Raw genomic sequence first — 23,551 nt, 5'->3', positions numbered from 1 at the left:
GCCAACATTTCTAAAAATCCCTTTTTTGTATTAGCCTTAAGTAATATTCTAATTTTGTGACACACAGAATTTTGGATTTTCATTTGTTGCCACTTCAAATCATCAAAATTAAATGAAATAAACATTTGAATGCATCAGTCTGTGTGCAATGAATAAATATAATGTACAAGTTACACCTTTTGAATGCAATTACTGAAATAAATCAAGTTTTTCAAAATATTCCAATTTACTGGCTTTTACCTGTGTATATATATATATATATATATACACACACACCTACATATATATACATTATATATTTATATACACACACACATATATATATATATACTTTGCTACTATACATTATATATATACACACATATATATACATATACATTGCTACTATACATATATATATATATATATATACACATATATATATATACATATACATTGCTACTATACATATATATATACATATACACACATGTATATATATATGCATATATATATACACACACACATATATATTTATATACACACATATATATACATATATATTTATATACACATATATATATATACACATATATATATACACACACATATATATATATATATATATACACACATATATATATACATACATATATATGTATATATACACACATATATATATATATATATATACACCGTATTTTCCGCACTATAAGGCGCACCTAAAAACCACAAATGTTCTCAAAAGCTGACAGTGCGCCTTATAACCCGGTGCGCTTTATATATGGATAAATATTAAGATTCATTTTCATAAAGTTTCGGTCTCGCAACTTCGGTAAACAGCCGCCATCTTTTTTCCCCGTAGAAGAAGCGCGCGGTGCATGCTGGGATATGTGACGTTTCATTTCCATTTGTGTGTTTATGTAAAGACCCCAAAATGGCTCCTATTACCGTATTTTCCGCACTATAAGCCGCGCCTAAAAACCACAAATTTTCTCAAAAGCTGACAGTGCGGTTTATAACCCGGTGCGCCTTATATATGGATTAATATTAATATTCATTTTCATAAAGTTTAGGTCTCGCAACTATGGTAAACAGCCGCCATCTTTTTTCCCCGTAGAAGAGGAAGCGCTTTTTCTTCTATGGTAAGCAACCGCCAAGGTAAGCACCCGCCCCCATAGAAGAGGAAGCGCTTCTTCTTCTACTGTAAGCAACCACCCGCCCCCGTAGAAGAAGAAGCCCCCGGATATTGCGTTTCATTTCCTTTGTGTGTTTACATCTGTAAAGACCACAAAATGGCTCCTACTAAGCGACAGGTTTCCGGTTCATGAAAAGACGCAATCTCTCCATCCGCACACGGACTACTATTTCACAGCAACTGCCTAAAGACTTTCAAGAAAAGCTGGCTACTTTCCGTGCATATTGTAAAAACAAGATAGCTGAAAAAAAGATCCGGCCAGAGAACATTATCAACATGGACGAGGTTCCACTGACTTTTGATATTCCTGTGAACCGCACTGTGGATACAACGGGAGCACGTACGGTGAATATTCGCACCACAGGGAATGAGAAGTCATCCTTCGCTGTGGTTCTAGCTTGCCATGCTAATGGCCAGAAACTTCCACTCATGGTGATATTCAAAAGGAAGACCTTGCCAAAAGAGACCTTTCCAGCCGGCGTCATCATAAAAGCTAACTCGAAGGGATGGATGGATGAAGAAAAGATGAGCGAGTGGTTAAGGGAAGTTTACGCGAAGAGGCCGGGTGGCTTTTTTCACGCAGCTCCGTCCATGTTGATATACGACTCCATGCGCGCCCACATCACGCTGGTTTTTAATATATTATTAAAGTTTGACTGACCTATCTGACTGTTTTTTTGACATTCCCTTTAGCGCAGTTAGATGCGGCTTACAACACCGGGCGGCTTATAGGTGGACAAAGTTTTGAAATATGCCGTTCATTGAAGGCGCGGCTTATAACCCAGGGCGCCTTATGGTGCGGAAAATACGGTAAGTGTGTTGTCTGTCTAATTATAAATAATGCAGACGAGGCGTGTTAACTGAGTTCTCAACGTTTACTCACAGCGTGCTCATAACCACATTCGAACTCCCAGCATACAACAACGCTTCTCAGGGCTACCGCGCATGCTCGTCACTATCGTTGCATGCTGGGTAGTGTAGTTGTTATATTTGCTAGCTCATAACATCACATTAAGAGACACGCTTACGCGCTTAATTCAATACTCGCCGTCATTCCGGGTGGATTGACAAAAGACCTCCAGCCGCTAGATATTGGTGTCAACAGGGCATTCGAAGCTAGACTGCTAACTGCGTGGGAACAGTGGATGACAGAAGGCGAACACACGTGACGTTCACCAAGACAGGGAGACAGCGCCAGACGACATTTTGGATCCCACATTCGCCCAACTTTTGAATTCGGACAACGAAGGAGAAGAATTCGAGGGATTTATGAATGAAGAATAACTTCAGAAAGTGAGCGTTATGTTTATTTTGTGTGTTGTGACATTAACGTTCGAGCAACATTATGTTGCTATTGCTCTGCACTATTTTGAATTTTACTATGTTTGTGATTGCACATTTGCGTACATTTTGGGAGTGAACAGAGTTGTTAGAACGCTGGTTTTTAATATATTATTAAAGTTTGACTGACCTATCTGACTGTTTTTTTTGACATTCCTTTAGCGCAGTTAGATGCGGCTTACAACACCGGGCGGCTTATAGGTGGACAAAGTTTTGAAATATGCCGTTCATTGAAGGCGCGGCTTTTAACCCAGGGCGCCTTATGGTGCGGAAAATACGGTACATGCATATATATATACATACACATATATATATACATATATATACATATACATACATATATATATACATACATATATATATACATACATATATATACATACATATATACCGTATTTTCCGCACCATAAGGCGCCCTGGGTTATAAGCCGCGCCTTCAATGAACGGCATATTTCAAAACTTTGTCCACCTATAAGCCGCCCCGTGTTGTAAGCCGCATCTAACTGCGCTAAAGGAATGTCAAAAAAACAGTCAAATAGGTCAGTCAAACTTTAATAATATATTAAAACCAACGTGATGTGGGCGCGCACGGAGTCGTATATCAACATGGACAGAGCTGCGTGAAAAAAGCCACCCGGCCTCTTCGCGTAAACTTAAACTTACCTTAACCACTCGCTCATCTTTTCTTCATCCATCCCTTCGAGTTAGCTTTTATGATGACGCCGGCTGGAAAGGTCTCTTTTGGCAAGGTCTTCCTTTTGAATATCACCATGGGTGGAAGTTTCTGGCCATTAGCATGGCAAGCTAGAACCACAGTGAAGGATGACTTCTCATTCCCTGTGGTGCGAATATTCACCGTACGTGCTCCCGTTGTATCCACAGTGCGGTTCACAGGAATATCAGTTGCTGTGAAATAGTAATCCGTGTGCGGATGGAGAGATTGCGTCTTTTCATGAACCGGATCCCGGTCGCTTAGTAGGAGCCATTTTGTGGTCTTTACAGATGTAAACACACAAAGGAAATGAAACGTACGGTGATATCCGCGCGCTTTTTCTTCTTCTACGCGGGCGGGTGGTTGCTTACAGTAGAAGAAGAAGCGCTTCCTGTTCTATGGGGGCGGGTGCTTACCTTGGCGGTTGCTTGCGTAGAAGAAGAAGCGCTTCCTGTTCTACCGGGAAAAAAGATGGCGGCTGTTTACCGAAGTTGCGAGACCGAAACTTTATGAAAATGAATCTTAATATTTATCCATATATAAAGCGCACCGGGTTATAAGGCGCACTGTCAGCTTTTGAGAAAATTTGTGGTTTTTAGGTGCGCCTTATAGTGCGGAAAATACGGTACATACATATATATCCATACATACATACATACATACATACATACATACATACATACATACATACATACATACATACATACATACATACATACATACATACATACATATATATATATATATATATATATATATATACACACACACATACATATATATATACATATATATATACACACACATACATATATACATATATATATATATATATATACACACACATACACACACAATATATAAAAGGTGTTCAAATTCACGTCTACTTTCTCATGCACTCCTCATGATGTTTACCGTTGATGTTGTCGCAGTAGTAGAAGTGCTCGTCGTTGAGGGCGGGGCACACGCTCACCAGGTCCTGAAGCCCCGCCTCCGTGACGAAGAGGCAGCCGGACAGGTTGAGGTGTTCCAGGACAGGAAGTCCTCCTCGCTGGGACAGTGCCCTGGAAGAGGACTAGAGTCAGCAGGAGAAGAAGAAAGGAAGACCTGAGCCGGTTTACCTGAGTCCTGAATCGGAGACTTGGTAACATCCTGACAGGCTGAGGAACTTGAGCGCCCGGCGACAGGCTTTAGTCCGTGCGGGCGAGCAGGTTCTACTTCCTGCCGCCGCCTTGCTAGTCCTGATGTTGGCGGCGCAGCAGGCGGAGTGACCGCAAACGTCCAACGTGGCCAAGTGCAAATAGGAGGCGGTGCTGGGGACCGTCCCGTGGCCCCGCCTCCTGCTCCGCCTACAACAACACAGGCCGGGGAGGAAGAGTCCAGTTTGCCGCGTCCACTCGGCCGAGTCCTCGATGTCGGCCGGCTTGGAGGGGTCCAGCAGCCACACCGGCGTGGAGGTGAGGCCGCCACTTCCTGCCTTGAAGACCAGGGCCTGGCGCCTGCAAGGGTGCGGCTGCACGGCGCCGTGGAGGAAGTTCTGCTGAGGAGGCGAGAAGACGTCGCCCAGACCCAGGGACAGTTTCTTCAGGGTCTCATCGCTGATCTTCTCACAGCCTGATAGGTCCACGTGCTCCAGCCAAGAACACGCCCCCAACGATGACCAGCTGCAGGACAAGCACACCATTACTCCGTGTAACACTATTATTACTTTGTGTAACATTGTTATTAATATAACATTATTACTTTGTGTAACATTGTTATAACACTATTATTACTTTGTGTAACATTGTTATTAATATAACATTATTACTTTGTGTAACATTGTTATAACACTATTATTACTTTGTGTAACATTGTTATTAATATAACATTATTACTTTCTGTAACATTGTTATAACACTATTATTACTTTGTGTAACATTGTTATTAATATAACATTATTACTTTGTGTAACATTGTTATAACACTATTATTACTTTGTGTAACATTGTTATTAATATAACATTACTTTCTGTAACATTGTTATAACACTATTATTACTTTGTGTAACATTGTTATAACACTATTACTACTTTGTGTAACATTGTTATAACACTATTACTACTTTGTGTAACATTGTTATTAATATAACATTATTACTTTGTGTAACATTGTTATAACACTATTATTACTTTGTGTAACATTGTTATTAATATAACATTACTTTGTGTAACATTGTTATAACACTATTATTACTTTGTGTAACATTGTTATAACACTATTATTACTTTGTGTAACATTGTTATAACACTATTATTACTTTGTGTAACATTGTTATAACACTATTATTACTTTGTGTAACATTGTTATTAATATAACATTATTACTTTGTGTAACATTGTTATTATAACATTATTACTTTGTGTAACATTGTTATAACACTATTATTACTTTGTGTAACATTGTTATAACACTATTATTACTTTGTGTAACATTGTTATAACACTATTATTACTTTGTGTAACATTGTTATAACACTATTACTTTGTAACATTGTTATAACACTATCATTACTTTGTGTAACATTGTTATAGCACTATTATTACTTTGTGTAACATTGTTATAACACTATTATTACTTTGTGTAACATTGTTATAACACTATCATTACTTTGTGTAACATTGTTATAGCACTATTATTACTTTGTGTAACATTGTTATAACACTATTATTACTTTGTGCAACATTGTTATTAACATAACATTATTACTTTGTGTAACATTGTTATAACACTATTATTACTTTGTGTAACATTGTTATAACACTATTATTACTTTGTGTAACATTGTTATAACACTATTATTACTTTGTGTAACATTGTTATAACACTATTATTACTTTGTGTAACATTGTTATTAATATAACATTATTACTTTGTGTAACATTGTTATTATAACATTATTACTTTGTGTAACATTGTTATAACACTATTATTACTTTGTGTAACATTGTTATAACACTATTATTACTTTGTGTAACATTGTTATAACACTATTATTACTTTGTGTAACATTGTTATAACACTATTACTTTGTAACATTGTTATAACACTATCATTACTTTGTGTAACATTGTTATAGCACTATTATTACTTTGTGTAACATTGTTATAACACTATTATTACTTTGTGTAACATTGTTATAACACTATCATTACTTTGTGTAACATTGTTATAGCACTATTATTACTTTGTGTAACATTGTTATAACACTATTATTACTTTGTGCAACATTGTTATTAACATAACATTATTACTTTGTGTAACATTGTTATAACACTATTATTACTTTGTGTAACATTGTTATAACACTATTATTACTTTGTGTAACATTGTTATAACACTATTATTACTTTGTGCAACATTGTTATTAACATAACATTACTTTGTGTAACATTGTTATAACACTATTACTACTTTGTGTAACATTGTTATTAATATAACTATTTGTGCAACATTGTTATTAACATAACATTACTTTGTGTAACATTGTTATAACACTATTATTACTTTGTAACATTGTTATAACACTATTATTACTTTGTAACATTGTTATAACACTATTATTACTTTGTGTAACATTGTTATAACACTATCATTACTTTGTGTAACATTGTTATAGCACTATTATTACTTTGTGTAACATTGTTATAACACTATTATTACTTTGTGTAACATTGTTATAACACTATCATTACTTTGTGTAACATTGTTATAGCACTATTATTACTTTGTGTAACATTGTTAACACTATTATTACTTTGTGTAACATTGTTATAACACTATTACTTTGTGTAACATTGTTATAACACTATTATTACTTTGTAACATTGTTATTATAACTATTATTACTTTGTGTAACATTGTTATAACACTATTATTACTTTGTAACATTGTTATTATAACTATTATTGCTTTGTGTAACATTGTTATAACACTATTATTACTTTGTGTAACATTGTTATAACACTATTATTACTTTGTAAAATTGTTATAACTATTATTGCTTTGTGTAACATTTGTTATAACACTTATTGCTTTGTGTAACATTGTTATAACACTATCATTACTTTGTGTAACATTGTTATAGCACTATTATTACTTTGTGTAACATTGTTATAACACTATTATTACTTGTGTAACATTGTTATAACACTATTATTACTTTGTGTAACATTGTTATTAATATAACATTATTACTTTGTGTAACATTGTTATAACACTATTATTACTTTGTGTAACATTGTTATTAATATAACATTATTACTTTGTGTAACATTGTTATAACACTATTATTACTTTGTGTAACATTGTTATAACACTATTACTACTTTGTGTAACATTGTTATAACACTATTATTACTTTGTGTAACATTGTTATAACACTATTATTACTTTGTGTAACATTGTTATAACACTATTATTACTTTGTGTAACATTGTTATAACACTATTATTACTTTGTGTAACATTGTTATAACACTATTATTACTTGTGTAACATTGTTATAACACTATTATTACTTTGTGTAACATTGTTATTAATATAACATTACTTTGTGTAACATTGTTATAACACTATTATTACTTTGTGTAACATTGTTATTAATATAACATTATTACTTTGTGTAGCATTGTTATAACACTATTATTACTTTGTGTAACATTGTTATAACACTATTATTACTTTGTGTAACATTGTTATTAATATAACTATTACTTTGTGTAACATTGTTATAACACTATTAGTACTTTGTAACATTGTTATAACACTATTATTACTTTGTAACATTGTTATAACACTATCATTACTTTGTGTAACATTGTTATAGCACTATTATTACTTTGTGTAACATTGTTATAACACTATTATTACTTTGTGTAACATTGTTATAACACTATTATTACTTTGTGTAACATTGTTATTAATATAACATTACTTTGTGTAACATTGTTATAACACTATTATTACTTTGTGTAACATTGTTATTAATATAACTATTACTTTGTGTAACATTGTTATAACACTATTATTACTTTGTGTAACATTGTTATTAATATAACTATTACTTTGTGTAACATTGTTATAACACTATTATTACTTTGTAACATTGTTATAACGCTATTATTACTTTGTGTAACATTGTTATAACACTATCATTACTTTGTGTAACATTGTTATAGCACTATTATTACTTTGTGTAACATTGTTATAACACTATCATTACTTTGTGTAACATTGTTATAGCACTATTACTTTGTGTAACATTGTTATAACACTATTATTACTTTGTGTAACATTGTTATAACACTATTATTACTTTGTGTAACATTGTTATAACACTATTATTACTTTGTAACATTGTTATTATAACTATTATTACTTTGTGTAACATTGTTATAACACTATTATTACTTGTGTAACATTGTTATAACACTATTATTACTTTGTGTAACATTGTTATTAATATAACATTATTACTTTGTGTAACATTGTTATAACACTATCATTACTTTGTGTAACATTGTTATTAATATAACATTATTACTTTGTGTAACATTGTTATAACACTATCATTACTTTGTGTAACATTGTTACTAATATAACATTACTTTGTGTAACATTGTTATAACACTATTACTTTGTGTAACATTGTTATAACACTATTATTACTTTGTAACATTGTTATTATAACTATTATTACTTTGTGTAACATTGTTATAACACTATTATTACTTTGTAACATTGTTATTATAACTATTATTGCTTTGTGTAACATTGTTATAACACTATTATTACTTTGTGTAACATTGTTATAACACTATTATTACTTTGTAACATTGTTATAACACTATTATTACTTTGTGTAACATTGTTATAACACTATTATTACTTTGTAACATTGTTATTATAACTATTATTACTTTGTGTAACATTGTTATAACACTATTATTACTTTGTAACATTGTTATTATAACTATTATTGCTTTGTGTAACATTGTTATAACACTATTATTACTTTGTGTAACATTGTTATAACACTATTATTACTTTGTAACATTGTTATAACACTATTATTACTTTGTGTAACATTGTTAACACTATTATTACTTTGTGTAACATTGTTATAACACTATTATTACTTGTGTAACATTGTTATAACACTATTATTACTTGTGTAACATTGTTATAACACTATTATTACTTTGTGTAACATTGTTATTAATATAACATTATTACTTTGTGTAACATTGTTATAACACTTATTACTTTGTGTAACATTGTTACTAATATAACATTACTTTGTGTAACAATATTACATATGTACTATCTAATATTATTTACTAAGTAAAGAGTACTAGACATTAGTAGGTAAAGAATATTAGATATAGATATTAGATAGTTAGCACTAAGTAAAGAGTATTGGATAGTAGGATAGTAGTAAGTAAAGAGTATTAGATAGTAAAGAGTATTAGATAGTAGTAAGTAAAGAATATTAGATAGTACTAAGTAAAGAGTATTAGATAGTAGTAAGTAAAGAATATTAGATAGTACTAAGTAAAGAGTATTAGAAAGTAGTAAGTAAAGAATATTAGATGGTAAGTAAAGAGTATTAGATAGTAGTAAGTAAAAAAAATATTACATAGTAAGTAAACAGTATTAGATAGTAGTAAGTAAAAAATATTTCATAGTAGTAAGTAAAACGTATTAGATAGTGCTAAGTAAAGAGTATTAGATAGTAAGTAAAGAGTATTAGATAGTAGTAAGTAAAGAGTATTAGATAGTAGTAAGTAAAAAATATTAGATAGTAGTAAGTAAAGATTAGATAGTAAGTAAAGAGTATTAGATAGTATTAAGTAAAAAAGTAATAGATAGTAGTAAGTAAAGAGTGTTAGATTGTGCTAAGTAAAGAGTATTAGACAGTAGTAAGTAAAGAGTATTAGATAGTACTAAGTAAAGAGTATTAGATAGTAGTAAGTAAAGAGTATGAGATAGTAGTAAGTAAAGAGTATTAGATAGTAAGTAAAGAGTACTAGATAGTACTAAGTAAACAATATTAGATAGTAATAAGTAAAGAATATTAGATGTTAATAAGTAAAGAATATTAGATAGTACTAAGTAAAGAGCATTAGATAGTACTAAGTAAAGAGTATTAGATAGTAGTAAGTAGAGTATTAGATAGTAAGTAAAGAGTATTAGATAGTACTAAGTAAATAATATTAGATAGTAATAAGTAAATATTAGATGTTAATAAGTAAAGAATATTAGATAGTACTAAGTAAAGAGTATTAGATAGTACTAAGTAAAGAGTATTAAATAGTACTAAGTAAAGAGTATGAGATAGTAGCAAGTAAAGAGTATTAGATAGTACTAAGTAAAGAATATTAGATAGTAGTAATTAAAGAGTATTAGATAGTAGTAAGTAAAGAGTATTAGATAGTACTAAGTAAAGAGTATTAGATAGTACTAAGTAAAGAGTATGAGATAGTAGTAAGTAAAGAGTATTAGATAGTACTAAGTAAAGAATATTAGATAGTAGTAATTAAAGAGTATTAGATAGTACTAAGTAAAGAATATTAGATAGTAAGTAAAGAATATTAGATAGTAGTAATTAAAGAGTATTAGATAGTAGTAAGTAAAGAATATTAGATAGTAGTAATTAAAGAGTATTAGATAGTAGTAAGTAAAGAATATTAGATAGTACTAAGTAGTGTTGTAACGATAGCAATATTTTGTACCGGTACTAAAATTATTTCGATACTTTTCTAAATAAAGGACACCACTAAAATGTCATTATTGTAACAAACAATGTTAGTGTACATGAAACATGTTTATTATTGTCATTTAGTCCTTAAATAAAATAGTGAACTTGTCTTTTAGTAGTAAGTAAACAAACAAAGACTCATAATTAGTTTATGCAGTAACATATTGTGTCATTTATACACCTATTATTTTCTACACATTATGAGGGACAAACTGTAAAAAATTGATTATTAATCTACTTGTTCATTTACTGTTAATATCTGCTTACTTTCTGTTTGAACATGTTCTATCTACACTTCTGTTAAAATGTAATCATCACTTATTCTTCTCTTCATTGATACTTGACATTAGTTTTGGATGATACCACATGGTATGGATGCGATACCAAGTAGTTACAGGATCATACATTGGTCATATTCAAAGTCCTCATGTGTCCAGGGATGTATTTACTGACTTTATAAACACAATATACATTTTTTTTTTTATTATTTTGTGATGCTAAAAAATATAGTAGTATCAACTAGATACGCTCCTGTACTTGGTATCATTACAGTGGATGTCAGGTGTAGATCCACCCATGGCGTTTGTTTACATTGTGACGCTGGTGAGCTACGGTGTGTAGTGAAGCATGTTTAGCTACTCCTCGTCCTGCAGTGATAATAATACTTGTAAGAAATGTACTTTATTCGTCTCCATGGAGGTGAAGATTAGTGATTTAGAAGTAGCTAAAACACTGTGGATGGACGTTAGCCGTAGCCATATGTTAAAGCACCTCTTCCTGAGGGTGTTTCAGTGTTATAACTTCACCTTTATCTTTACTTTTTACACTAAAATGCGTCCATTCTCCCTTTTCTGTCTACACACTGTCTGCTTGTAAGTACTCAGTGTGTGTGCGCTGCCCAACATGCTCCTCTGCTCGTAAAACCAGCAATGTCACCACGCTTCAGAAGTGGTATAGTACCGAAAATGATTGATTAGTATTGCGGTACTATACTAATACTGGTATACCGTACAACCCGAGGAGTAAGTAAAGAATATGTGACTTACCTGTCAAAGGTGAGATCAGTAACATCAGTCTGGGTGAGGTCCAGGTGTGACATGTTAGGACAAAGACTCAGGATCTGACGCACCTTCGGAAGATGAATATTATGTATTACCATTGGACAGGAGATGGTAGGGACATATAGGAGTATGTATTACCATTTGACAGGAGATGGTAGGGACATATAGGAGTATGTATTACCATTTGACAGGAGATGGTAGGGACATATAGGAGTATGTATTACCATTTGACAGGAGATGGTAGGGACATATAGGAGTGTGTATTACCATTTGACAGGAGATGGTAGGGACATATAGGAGTATGTATTACCATTTGACGGGAGATGGTAGGGACATATAGGAGTATGTATTACCATTTGACGGGAGATGGTAGGGACATATAGGAGTATGTATTACCATTTGACAGGAGATGGTAGGGACATATAGGAGTGTGTATTACCATTTGACAGGAGATGGTAGGGACATATAGATAGGAGTGTGTATTACCATTTGACAGGAGATGGTAGGGACATATGGGAGTGTGTATTACCATTTGACAGGAGATGGTAGGGACATATAGGAGTATGTATTACCATTTGACAGGAGATGGTAGGGACATATAGGAGTATGTATTACCATTTGACAGTAGATGGTAGGGACATATAGGAGTATGTATTACCATTTGACAGTAGATGGTAGGGACATATAGGAGTATGTATTACCATTTGACAGGAGATGGTAGGGACATATAGGAGTATTTATTACCATTTGACAGGAGATGGTAGGAACATATAGGAGTATTACCATTTGACAGGAGATGGTAGGGACATATAGGAGTATGTATTACCATTTGACAGGAGATGGTAGGGACATATAGGAGTATGTATTACCATTTGACAGGAGATGGTAGGGACATATAGGAGTGTGTATTACCATTTGACAGGAGATGGTAGGGACATATAGGAGTGTGTATTACCATTTGACGGGAGATGGTAGGGACATATAGGAGTATGTATTACCATTTGACGGGAGATGGTAGGGACATATAGGAGTATGTATTACCATTTGACAGGAGATGGTAGGGACATATAGGAGTATGTATTACCATTTGACAGGAGATGGTAGGGACATATAGGAGTTTGTATTACCATTTGACAGGAGATGGTAAGGACATATAGGAGTATGTATTACCCTTTGACAGGAGATGGTAGGGACATATAGGAGTATGTATTACCATTTGACAGGAGATGGTAAGGACATATAGGAGTATGTATTACCCTTTGACAGGAGATGGTAGGGACATATAGGAGTATGTATTACCATTTGACAGGAGATGGTAGGGACATATAGGAGTATGTATTACCATTTGACAGGAGATGGTAGGGACATATAGGAGTATGTATTACCATTTGACAGGAGATGGTAGGGACATATAGGAGTATGTATTACCATTTGACAGGAGATGGTAGGGACATATAGGAGTATGTATTACCATTTGACAGGAGATGGTAGGGACATATAGGAGTATGTATTACCACTTGACAGGAGATGTTAGGGACATATAGGAGTGTGTATTACCATTTTACAGGAGATGGTAGAAGCATAAGCCAGAACCACTGACTTGACATAAGAACCAACAGCAGGAAGAAGGTTGTTGATGATTCCATTGATGACTTTCTTCTCACGACAAATGTTGTTGATGGCCAAGTTCTTCATGTCCATTGACTCATCTGCTGGAACAAATCAATACCTTGTATTGATAACAATAATGATATGTGTATTGATCATAACATTAGCCATTTTTGTATTCATCATACCATTAGTCATATTTATATTAAAAACAATAATGATATTTGTATTGATCATATCCATCCATCCATCCATTTGTATTGATCATAACATTAGTCATATTTGTATTGATCTTACTATTTGTCATATTTGCATTGATTGTAACATTAGTCATGTTTGTATTCATCGTAACAGCTGGGATAGGCTCCAGCACCCCCTACGACCCCGTAAGGAACAAGCGGTAGAAAATGGATGGATGGATAACATTAGTCATATTTGTATTGATAATAATATTTCTATTGATCATAACATTAGTCATATTTGTATTGATAAAAATAATATTTCTATTGATCATAACATTAGTCATATTTGTATTGATAACAATAATGATATTTGTATTGATCATAACATTAGCCATATTTGTATTGACAACAATAATGATATTTGTACTGACAACAATAATATTCGTATTGATAACATTTGTATTGATCATACCATTAGTCATATTTGTATTGATAACAATAATGATATTCGTATTGATCATAACAGTCATATTTGTATTGATCATAACAATAATATTTGTATTGATAACAATATTTGTATTGATAACAATAATGATATTTGTATTGATAACAATAATATTTGTATTGATCTTAACAATATTTGTATTGACAACAATAATGATATTTGTATTGATCATACCATTAGTCGTATTTGTATTGATAACAATAATGATATTTGTATTGATCATACCATTAGTCGTATTTGTATTGATAACAATAATGATATTTGTATTGATAACAATAATGATATTTGTATTGATCATATTTGTATTGATCATACCATTAGTCATATTTGTATTGATAACAATAATGATATTTGTATTGATCATACCATTAGTCATATTTGTATTGATAACAATAATGATATTCGTATTGATCATAACAGTCATATTTGTATTGATCATAACAATAATATTTGTATTGATAATATTTGTATTGATAACAATAATGATATTTGTATTGATAACAATAATGATATTCGTATTGATCATAACAGTCATATTTGTATTGATCATAACAATAATGATATTTGTATTGATAACAATATTTGTATTGATAACAATAATGATATTTGTATTGATAGCAATAATGATATTTGCATTGATAACAATATTTGTATTGATCTTAACAATAATATTTGTATTGACAACAATAATGATATTTGTATTGATCATACCATTAGTCGTATTTGTATTGATAACAATAATGATATTTGTATTGATCATAACATTAGTCATATTTGTATTGATCATAACATTAGTCATATTTGTATTGACAACAATAATATTTGTATTGATCATAACATTAGTCATATTTGTATTGATAACAATAATGATATTTGTATTGATCATAACATTAGTCATATTTGTATTCATCATAACAATAATATTTGTATTGATAACAATAATACTTGTATTGATCATAACAATAATATTTGTATTGATCATACCATTTGTCATATTTGTATTGACAACAATAATATTTGTATTGATCATACCATTAGTCATATTTGTATTGATAACAATAATGATATTTGTATTGATCATAACAGTCATATTTGTATTGATCATAACAATAATATTTGTATTGATAATAATGATATTTGTATTGATAACAATAATGATATTCGTATTGATCATAACAGTCATATTTGTATGGATCATAACAATGATATTTGTATTGATAACAATATTTGTATTGATAACAATAATGATATTTGTATTGATAACAATAATATTAGTATTGATAATAATAATATTTGTATTGATCTTAACAATAATATTTGTATTGATAACAATAATGATATTTGTATTGATCATACCATTAGTCGTATTTGTATTGATAACAATAATGATATTTGTATTGATCATAACATTAGTCATATTTGTATTGATCATAACATTAGTCATATTTGTATTGACAACAATAATATTTGTATTGGTCATAACATTAGTCATATTTGTATTGATAACAATAATGATATTTGTATTGATAACAATAATATTTGTATTGATCATAACAATATTTGTATTGATCATACCATTAGTCATATTTGTATTGATAACAATAATGATATTTGTATTGATCATACCATTAGTCATATTTGTATTGATAACAATAATGATATTTGTATTGATCATACCATTAGTCATATTTGTATTGATAACAATAATGATATTTGTATTGATCATACCATTAGTCATATTTGTATTGATAACAATAATGATATTTGTATTGATCTTAACATTAGTCATATTTGCTGAGATAGGCTCCAGCACCCCCCGCGACCCCAAATAGGACAAGCGGTAGAAAATGGATGGATGGATTATAACATTGGTCATAATTGTATTGATCCGCTCACCTGACTCATCGATGTCAGCGTCTTCATCCCACTGCTGATACGCTCGAACTTCCTTCTCTCGACTCTTCACCCAATCATCACCTGGCTCTTGGTCCAACCCCCCAGGTGGACCACAATAATAGTCACCTGTGCACAGAAAGCTCAATATTAGCTGCAAGAAAAAGCATGCGAAGCCTTGGATTGAATAAGTGCTCGACCCTCCTTTGGCAGCAATAACCTCAAGCAAACATTTCCTGGAGTTGCAGATCAGTCAGGAGGACTTTAGGACCATTCCTCTTCACAAAACTGTTTCAGTGCAGCAATATGTCTGGTGGGAATCGCTCTCGTGAAGTCATGTCGCAGCATCTCAATGGGGTTGAGGTCGGGACTCTGACTGGGCTACTCGAGAAGGCGTATCTTCTTCTGTTGTTGATGCACTTCAATGCTTGGGGTCCTTGTCCTGTTGCATCAGCCATCCTTAAGTTGGCCAACAGACGGTCTTAAGTTTTGCTGCAAAATGTCTTGATAAACTTGGGAATTCATTTTCCCATCCATGAAAGCAACACGTCCAGGCCCAGAGGCAGCAAAGCAGCCCCAAACCATGATGCTACCTCCACCATATTTCACAGTTGGGATGAGGTTTTCTCCCAAACAACTCCATTTTGGTTTCATCTGTCCACAGAATATTTGACCAGTACTGCTGTGGAACACCCAGGTGCTGTTTTGCAAACTTCAAACGTGCAGCAATGGTTTTTTTGGACAGCAGTGGTTTCTCCGTTCTTGTTCAATGTTTTACGTATTGTAGATTGGTCAACAATAATGTCAGCATGTGCCAGAGATTTCTGTAGGTCTTCAGCTGACACTCTAGCATTCTTCTTTGCCTCACTGAGCATTCTGGGCGACGACCTCACTCACATTGACGCTTAGGGGTTACATACTTTTTCCATATCTACAGTGTGAATGTGTACATGTTGTGTTAAAAAAAACATGAAAACATCAAATGTTAGGTGCAGTATTAGTTTAGGCGGACTGTGTTTGTCTATTGAAGATCAGAACTTATTTTATGACCAAATTATGCAGAAATCAAGGTTACCCCAAAGGCTTCACATACTTTTTCTTGCAACTGTGTTACATGTGTGTGTGTGTGCGTGTGTGTGTGTATATATATATATACATATAATATATATATATATATATATGAATATAATATAAATATATATATATATATATATACACACACACACACTAGAGATGCGCGGATAGGCAATTAATTCATCCGCAACCGCATCAGAAAGTCGTCAACCATCCGCAATCCACCCGATCTAACATTTGATCAGAACCGCATCCGCCCGCATCCGCCCGTTGTTATATATCTAATATAGACGATGCAAGGCATTAGTGAGGTTATAAAGCTTTTGCCTGTTAAAGAAAGGAGACTGATCCAATGCAGCACAGACATTCGCGTGCCACGCTGTCACGACCCAGACGCACACCAGTGCGCAATCATATGGGAGCCGCGCTGAGCGCACCTCCAAGCGCGTCTCGCTGCAGGCGACGGCCGGGTATATGGGCCCGACGCTCCAGCGCCATCCATTTTCAGGGCTAGTTGATTCGGCAGGTGGGTTGTTACACACTCCTTAGCGGGTTCCAACTTCCATGGCCACCTTCCTAGCTGCTGTCTATATCAACCAGGGTGAGCCCCACCCCTTTCGTGAGCGCACTGCGCGCGGAGTGAACCCTGTTACGCGCCCCCGGCAACAGGGGTGGCGGGCAGGTAAGCTGCGCGGGCGGAGCGCGCGGAGTGACCCCTGTTACGAGCCCCCGGCCACGGGGGTGGCGGGCAGGTAAGCTGCTTACCTGCTGCGCGTGACGCCGGCCGCGGCGAAGGCGGACGAGGCGGGGTGTCGGTGCGGTGGGCGCGGTGGTGACCCTGGACGTGCGTCGGGCCCTTCTCGCGGATCGCCTCAGCTACGGCTCCCGGTGGGGCCCTCTCGGGGGAAGGGGCCTCGGTCCCGGACCCCGGCGAGGCGTCACTTCTCCGCTCCGTAAAAGTGTCCATCTCTTTTTTTTTTTTTTCTTCTGTTGTGGCATATGCAGCAGGTGCCTGCTCGTTTTTCGTATGTGGGTAACAACATTTAACTATGTATATATATATTTCCGAATTGGTTTAACTGCCACCCGCCTGAATCTATTTAAAATCTAATTTTTTTTTAACCACCCGACCCGACCCGCGGATAAAATCTAATTTTTTTAAATTTCATCCGCCCGATCCGCGGATAATCCGCGGACTCCGCGGTTGTGCCCGCAAACCGCGCATCTCTAACACACACACACACAAGTATACATATATATGCATATACACATAATATATACGTGTTTGTATTCGGTATTTGTGGTTGCCGATACTATTCAGGGACAATCAAAAAAAATTTGGGACAATTTGAACGATTCAGTGAGGTAAAATCGATTCAGTAACTGTTTAGCAAAATAAAAAATAATCAAGCAGTGTGAATGTGAAATAATAAAATACTGGATAAAATAGTGGATATTAAACAGTGCAGGTGAATTATAAAACAAACAAGTAGACAATGAATGTTGTTTCTTCTAAGGAATGATGTATACATGAATTATGATACAAACCAGTAAACAACAATTAATGTTATTTCTTGTAAGGAATGATGTATACATGAATTATGATACAAACAAACAAGTAAATAACTGTTATTTCTTGTAAGGAATGATGTATACATGAATTATGATACAAACAAGTAAACAATAATTAATGTTATTTCTTGTAAGGAATGATGTATACATGAATTATGATACAAACAAACAAGTAAATAATGTTATTTCGTATAAGGAATGATGTATACATGAATTATGATCCAACCAAACAAGTAAATAACTGTTATTTCTTGTAAGGAATGATGTATACATGAATTATGATACAAACAAACAAGTAAATAACAATGTTTTTTTTCTTGTAAGGAATGATGTGTACATGAATTATGATACAAACAAGAAAACAACAATTAATGTTATTTCTTGTAAGGAATGATGTATACATGAATTATGATACAAACAAACAAGTAAGCAACAATTGATGTTATTTCTTGTAAGGAATGATGTATACATGAATTATAAAACAAACAAGTAAACAACAATTAATGTTATTTCTGGTAAGGAATGATGTATACATGAATTATGATACAAACAAGTAAATAATGTTATTTCTTATAAGGAATGATGTATACATGAATTATGATCCAAACAAACAAGTAAATAACTGTTATTTATTGTAAGGAATTATGTATACATGAATTATAAAACAAACAAGTAAACAACAATGTTATTTCGTGTAAGGAATGATGTACAAATGAATTATAGAACAAACAAGTAAACAACAATTAGTTATTTCTTGTTAGGGATGATGTATACATAAGTTATGATACAAATAAACAAGTAAACAACAATGTATGTTATTTCTTGTAAGGAATGATGTATACATGAATTATAAAACAAACAAGTAAACAACAATTAATGTTATTTCTTGTAAGGAATGATGTATACATGAATTATAGAACAAACAACTAAACAACAATTAGTTATTTCTTGTAAGGAATGATGTATACATGAGTTATGATACAAATAAACAACAATGTATGTTATTTCTGGTAAGGAATGATGTATACATAAATGATAAATAAATGATAAATGGGTTATACTTGTATAGCGCTTTTCTACCTTCAAGGTACTCAAAGCGCTTTGACACTATTTCCACATTCACACACACATTCACACACTGATGGCGGGAGCTGCCATGCAAGGCGCTAACCAGCAGCCATCAGGAGCAAGGGGTGAAGTGTCTTGCCCAAGGACACAACGGACGTGACTAGGATGGTAGAAGGTGGGAATTGAACCCCAGTAACCAGCAACCCTCCGATTGGTGGCACGGCCACTCTACCAACTTCGCCATGCCGTCCATGAATTATAAAACAAACAAGTAAACAACAATTAATGTTATTTCTTGTAAGGAATGATGTATACATGAATCTTGTAAGGAATGATGTATACATGAATTATGATACAAACAAACAAGTAAATAACTGTTATTTCTTGTAAGGAATGATGTATACATGAATTATGATACAAACAAACAAGTAAATAACTGTTATTTCTTGTAAGGAATGATGTATACATGAATTATGATACAAACAAACAAGTAAATAACTGTTATTTCTTGTAAGGAATGATGTATACAGAATTATGATACAAACAAACAAGTAAATAACTGTTATTTCTTGTAAGGAATGATGTATACATGAATTATGATACAAACAAACAAGTAAACAACAATTTATGTTATTTCTTGTAAGGAATTATGTATACATGAATTATAAAACAAACAAGTAAACAACAATTAATGTTTCTTGTAAGGAATGATGTATACATTAATTATGATACAAACAAGTAAACAATAATTAATGTTATTTCTTGTAAGGAATGATGTATACATGAATTATGATACAAACAAGTAAACAACAATTAATGTTGTTTCTTGTAAGGAATGATGTATACATGAATTATGATACAAACAAGTAAACAACAATTAATGTTATTTCTTGTAAGGAATGATGTATACATTAATTATGATACAAACAAGTGAACAATAATTAATGTTATTTCTTTTGACTTAGTTTCCAGGAAGTAAGCAGTGTTGCCTAAAATGCATTCATAAATGACATTTTTCCTGTAATTAAAAATGTAAACAGTATTACTAACTGTCTGGAATTTGACCGCAGTTTTTCAGTATAGTTTTTACCGTTACATGCCACACGCACACGCACACACACACACACACACACGCACGCACGCACGCACGCACGCACGCACGCACGCACGCACGCACGCACGCACGCACGCGCACGCACACACACACACACACACACACACACACACACACAAGGGCAAACATTTTAATTGTGATTAATTGCAGTTTATAGTTAACTTAAACTTAGCACACATGTTTCTTTGCCTGCTTTATGCCCTCCCCTCTTTACCGGCATACAGTTGTTTACCTCGAGCCCAGCGTACAGGGTACATGTGGCGCCACAGAGATCCGGTCTTGGCCAGTTCAGACCAGGAGAGGCAGACTTGGCTGCAGCGACAAAGGTCTTGGGGACTCAAAGACTGAAAGATCCTCAGCAGGACTTCAGCAGGAAGCTGAGAGATGTTGACCGAGGACTTCTCTTTGACCTCCACTGGCAAAGGAGGAACATGAATATGAAAATATGGATCTCATAAAGACTCAACTTTAGGTACACTTGCACACATATAATGTTATCCCACACCTGCATTTAATAACTCATCAGTAACATAACTAAATAGTCATAATAATAACTATATATTACTAATATTAAATAAATATTACTAATAACTAAATAGTCCTAATAAAGAATAAATATTACTGATAACTAAAAATAGTACTAATAAAGACTAAATATTACTGATAACTAAATAGTCCTAATAATGACTAAACATTACTAATAACTAAATAGTCCCAATTATAACTATATATCACTAATATTAACTACATAAGACTAACAACTATATATTACTAATATTAAATAAATATTACTATTAAATAAATATTACTAACAACTAGGGATGATGTTCGAAACCGGTTCTCCCGGTTGTTCGATAAGAAAAGAACCGTTCGATAACAAAAGAACCAATTCCATAGACTCGAATCCCGTTATCGAGGCCACTATAATAAAGAAAAAGAGTTGGTTCTTTATTCGAATCCCTGGGTACGAATCCCGTCTCACAGGAAATGCCCTTTGGGACATCACAGGAAATGACGTAGCTCAGTCTAATGACTGAGCTAAAAAGCAGACATGCTAAATTTTTGGAAGAAGAATTGTTGATTGATGACTGTGGCGTTCTTAGTGTCATAGTGTGTGTGTAGTTAGTATGTTCCAATAGCAGCAGAAGTGCACTTTTTGGAGAGCTGTATTATTTTCAGTTTTGTGCCCAAGGGACTGATTTTATTTAACACTATATTATTATATATACACCTATAGTGATCACAGAGACAGGTTGTTTTTGTGTTACTGTATATATATTTGTTTTTCTGAAATCCCACTTAATATACTTTGGGTAACAACAGTCAATATTTATTTTTTTTATTTTTTTTAGGGGGGTAACAGTCAATATTTTTTTTTTTTTATTTATTAAATTTTTTCTTATAAAATAAAAGTGAGCTTTTGTTAAACCAAATATTGTGTTTTTTTCCATATACAACAACCTACCTGGATTCGATAAAAGAATCGATAAGGAATCAGTTCGATAAGAGGATTCGATAATGGGCTCGAACTCGATAATTTCTTATCAAACATCATCCCTACTAACAACAACTAAAAATAGTCCTAATAAAGACTAAATATTACTAATAACTAAATAGTCCTAATAAAGACTAATAACTAAATCGTCATAACTGAATATTACTAATAACTAAATATGACTAATAATAACTAAATAGTCCTAATAAATGAACATTACCAATAATAACTAAATAGTCCCAATAATGACTAAATATTACTAATAAAAACTAACTAGTCCTAATAATGACTAAATATTACTAATACCTAAATAGTCCTAATAACTGAATAATACTAATAACTAGTCCTAATGACTAAATATTACTATTACCGTATTTTTCGGAGTATAAGTCGCACCTGCCGAAAATGCATAATAAAGAAGGAAAAAAACATTTATAAGTCACACTGGAGCCCGGCCAAACTATGAAAAAAAACTGCGACTTATAGTCCGAAAAATACGGTACCTATGATTAAATATTACGTATAATAACTCAATAGTCCTAATAATGACTAAATATCACTAATAACGAAATAGCTTTAATAACTGAATATTACTAGTAATAACTCAATAGTCCCAATAATGACTAAATATTACTAATATTAACTAAATAGTCCTAATAACTGAATATTACTAATAATAATCAGTCCTAATAATGACTAAATATTACTAAAAACTAAATAGTCCTAATAACTAAATATTACCAATAACTAAATAATTATAATACCTGAATATTACTAATAATAACTAAATAGTCCTAATAACTGAATATTACTAATAATAACTTAATAGTCCTAATAATGACTAAGTATGACTAATAACAAAATAATCATAATACCTGAATTTTACTAATAACTAAAGTTTTAATAATGACTAAGTATTACTAATAATGATTAAATAGGACTAATATTG

The 23,551-nt window shown here is 32.7% G+C and overlaps 1 protein-coding gene across 2 annotated transcripts in view; it reads right to left on the bottom strand.

Annotated features, from left to right (window-relative positions):
* Nucleotides 1-23,551, bottom strand: part of fbxl5 (F-box and leucine-rich repeat protein 5) — a 44,227-nt gene that overhangs the window by 3,178 nt on the left and 17,498 nt on the right. The window contains exons 5-10 of one of the 2 annotated variants that reach the window (XM_061977498.2): nucleotides 21,340-21,522; nucleotides 16,283-16,408; nucleotides 13,649-13,803; nucleotides 12,077-12,159; nucleotides 4,352-4,894; nucleotides 4,146-4,294 (exon numbers count right to left, since the gene is read on the bottom strand). In XM_061977498.2, coding sequence (XP_061833482.1) covers nucleotides 4,146-4,294; nucleotides 4,352-4,894; nucleotides 12,077-12,159; nucleotides 13,649-13,803; nucleotides 16,283-16,408; nucleotides 21,340-21,522 — 1,239 coding nt within the window. The remainder of the gene's footprint in view (nucleotides 1-4,145; nucleotides 4,295-4,351; nucleotides 4,895-12,076; nucleotides 12,160-13,648; nucleotides 13,804-16,282; nucleotides 16,409-21,339; nucleotides 21,523-23,551) is intronic. The other variant, XM_061977499.2, reaches the window with a different exon arrangement.

Source organism: Nerophis lumbriciformis, linkage group LG18, assembly GCF_033978685.3.
Source record: "Nerophis lumbriciformis linkage group LG18, RoL_Nlum_v2.1, whole genome shotgun sequence".
Taxonomy (NCBI): Eukaryota; Metazoa; Chordata; class Actinopteri; order Syngnathiformes; family Syngnathidae; genus Nerophis; species Nerophis lumbriciformis.
Note: the sequence above shows the minus strand (reverse complement) of the source record. Positions and strands in the feature narration are given on the sequence as shown.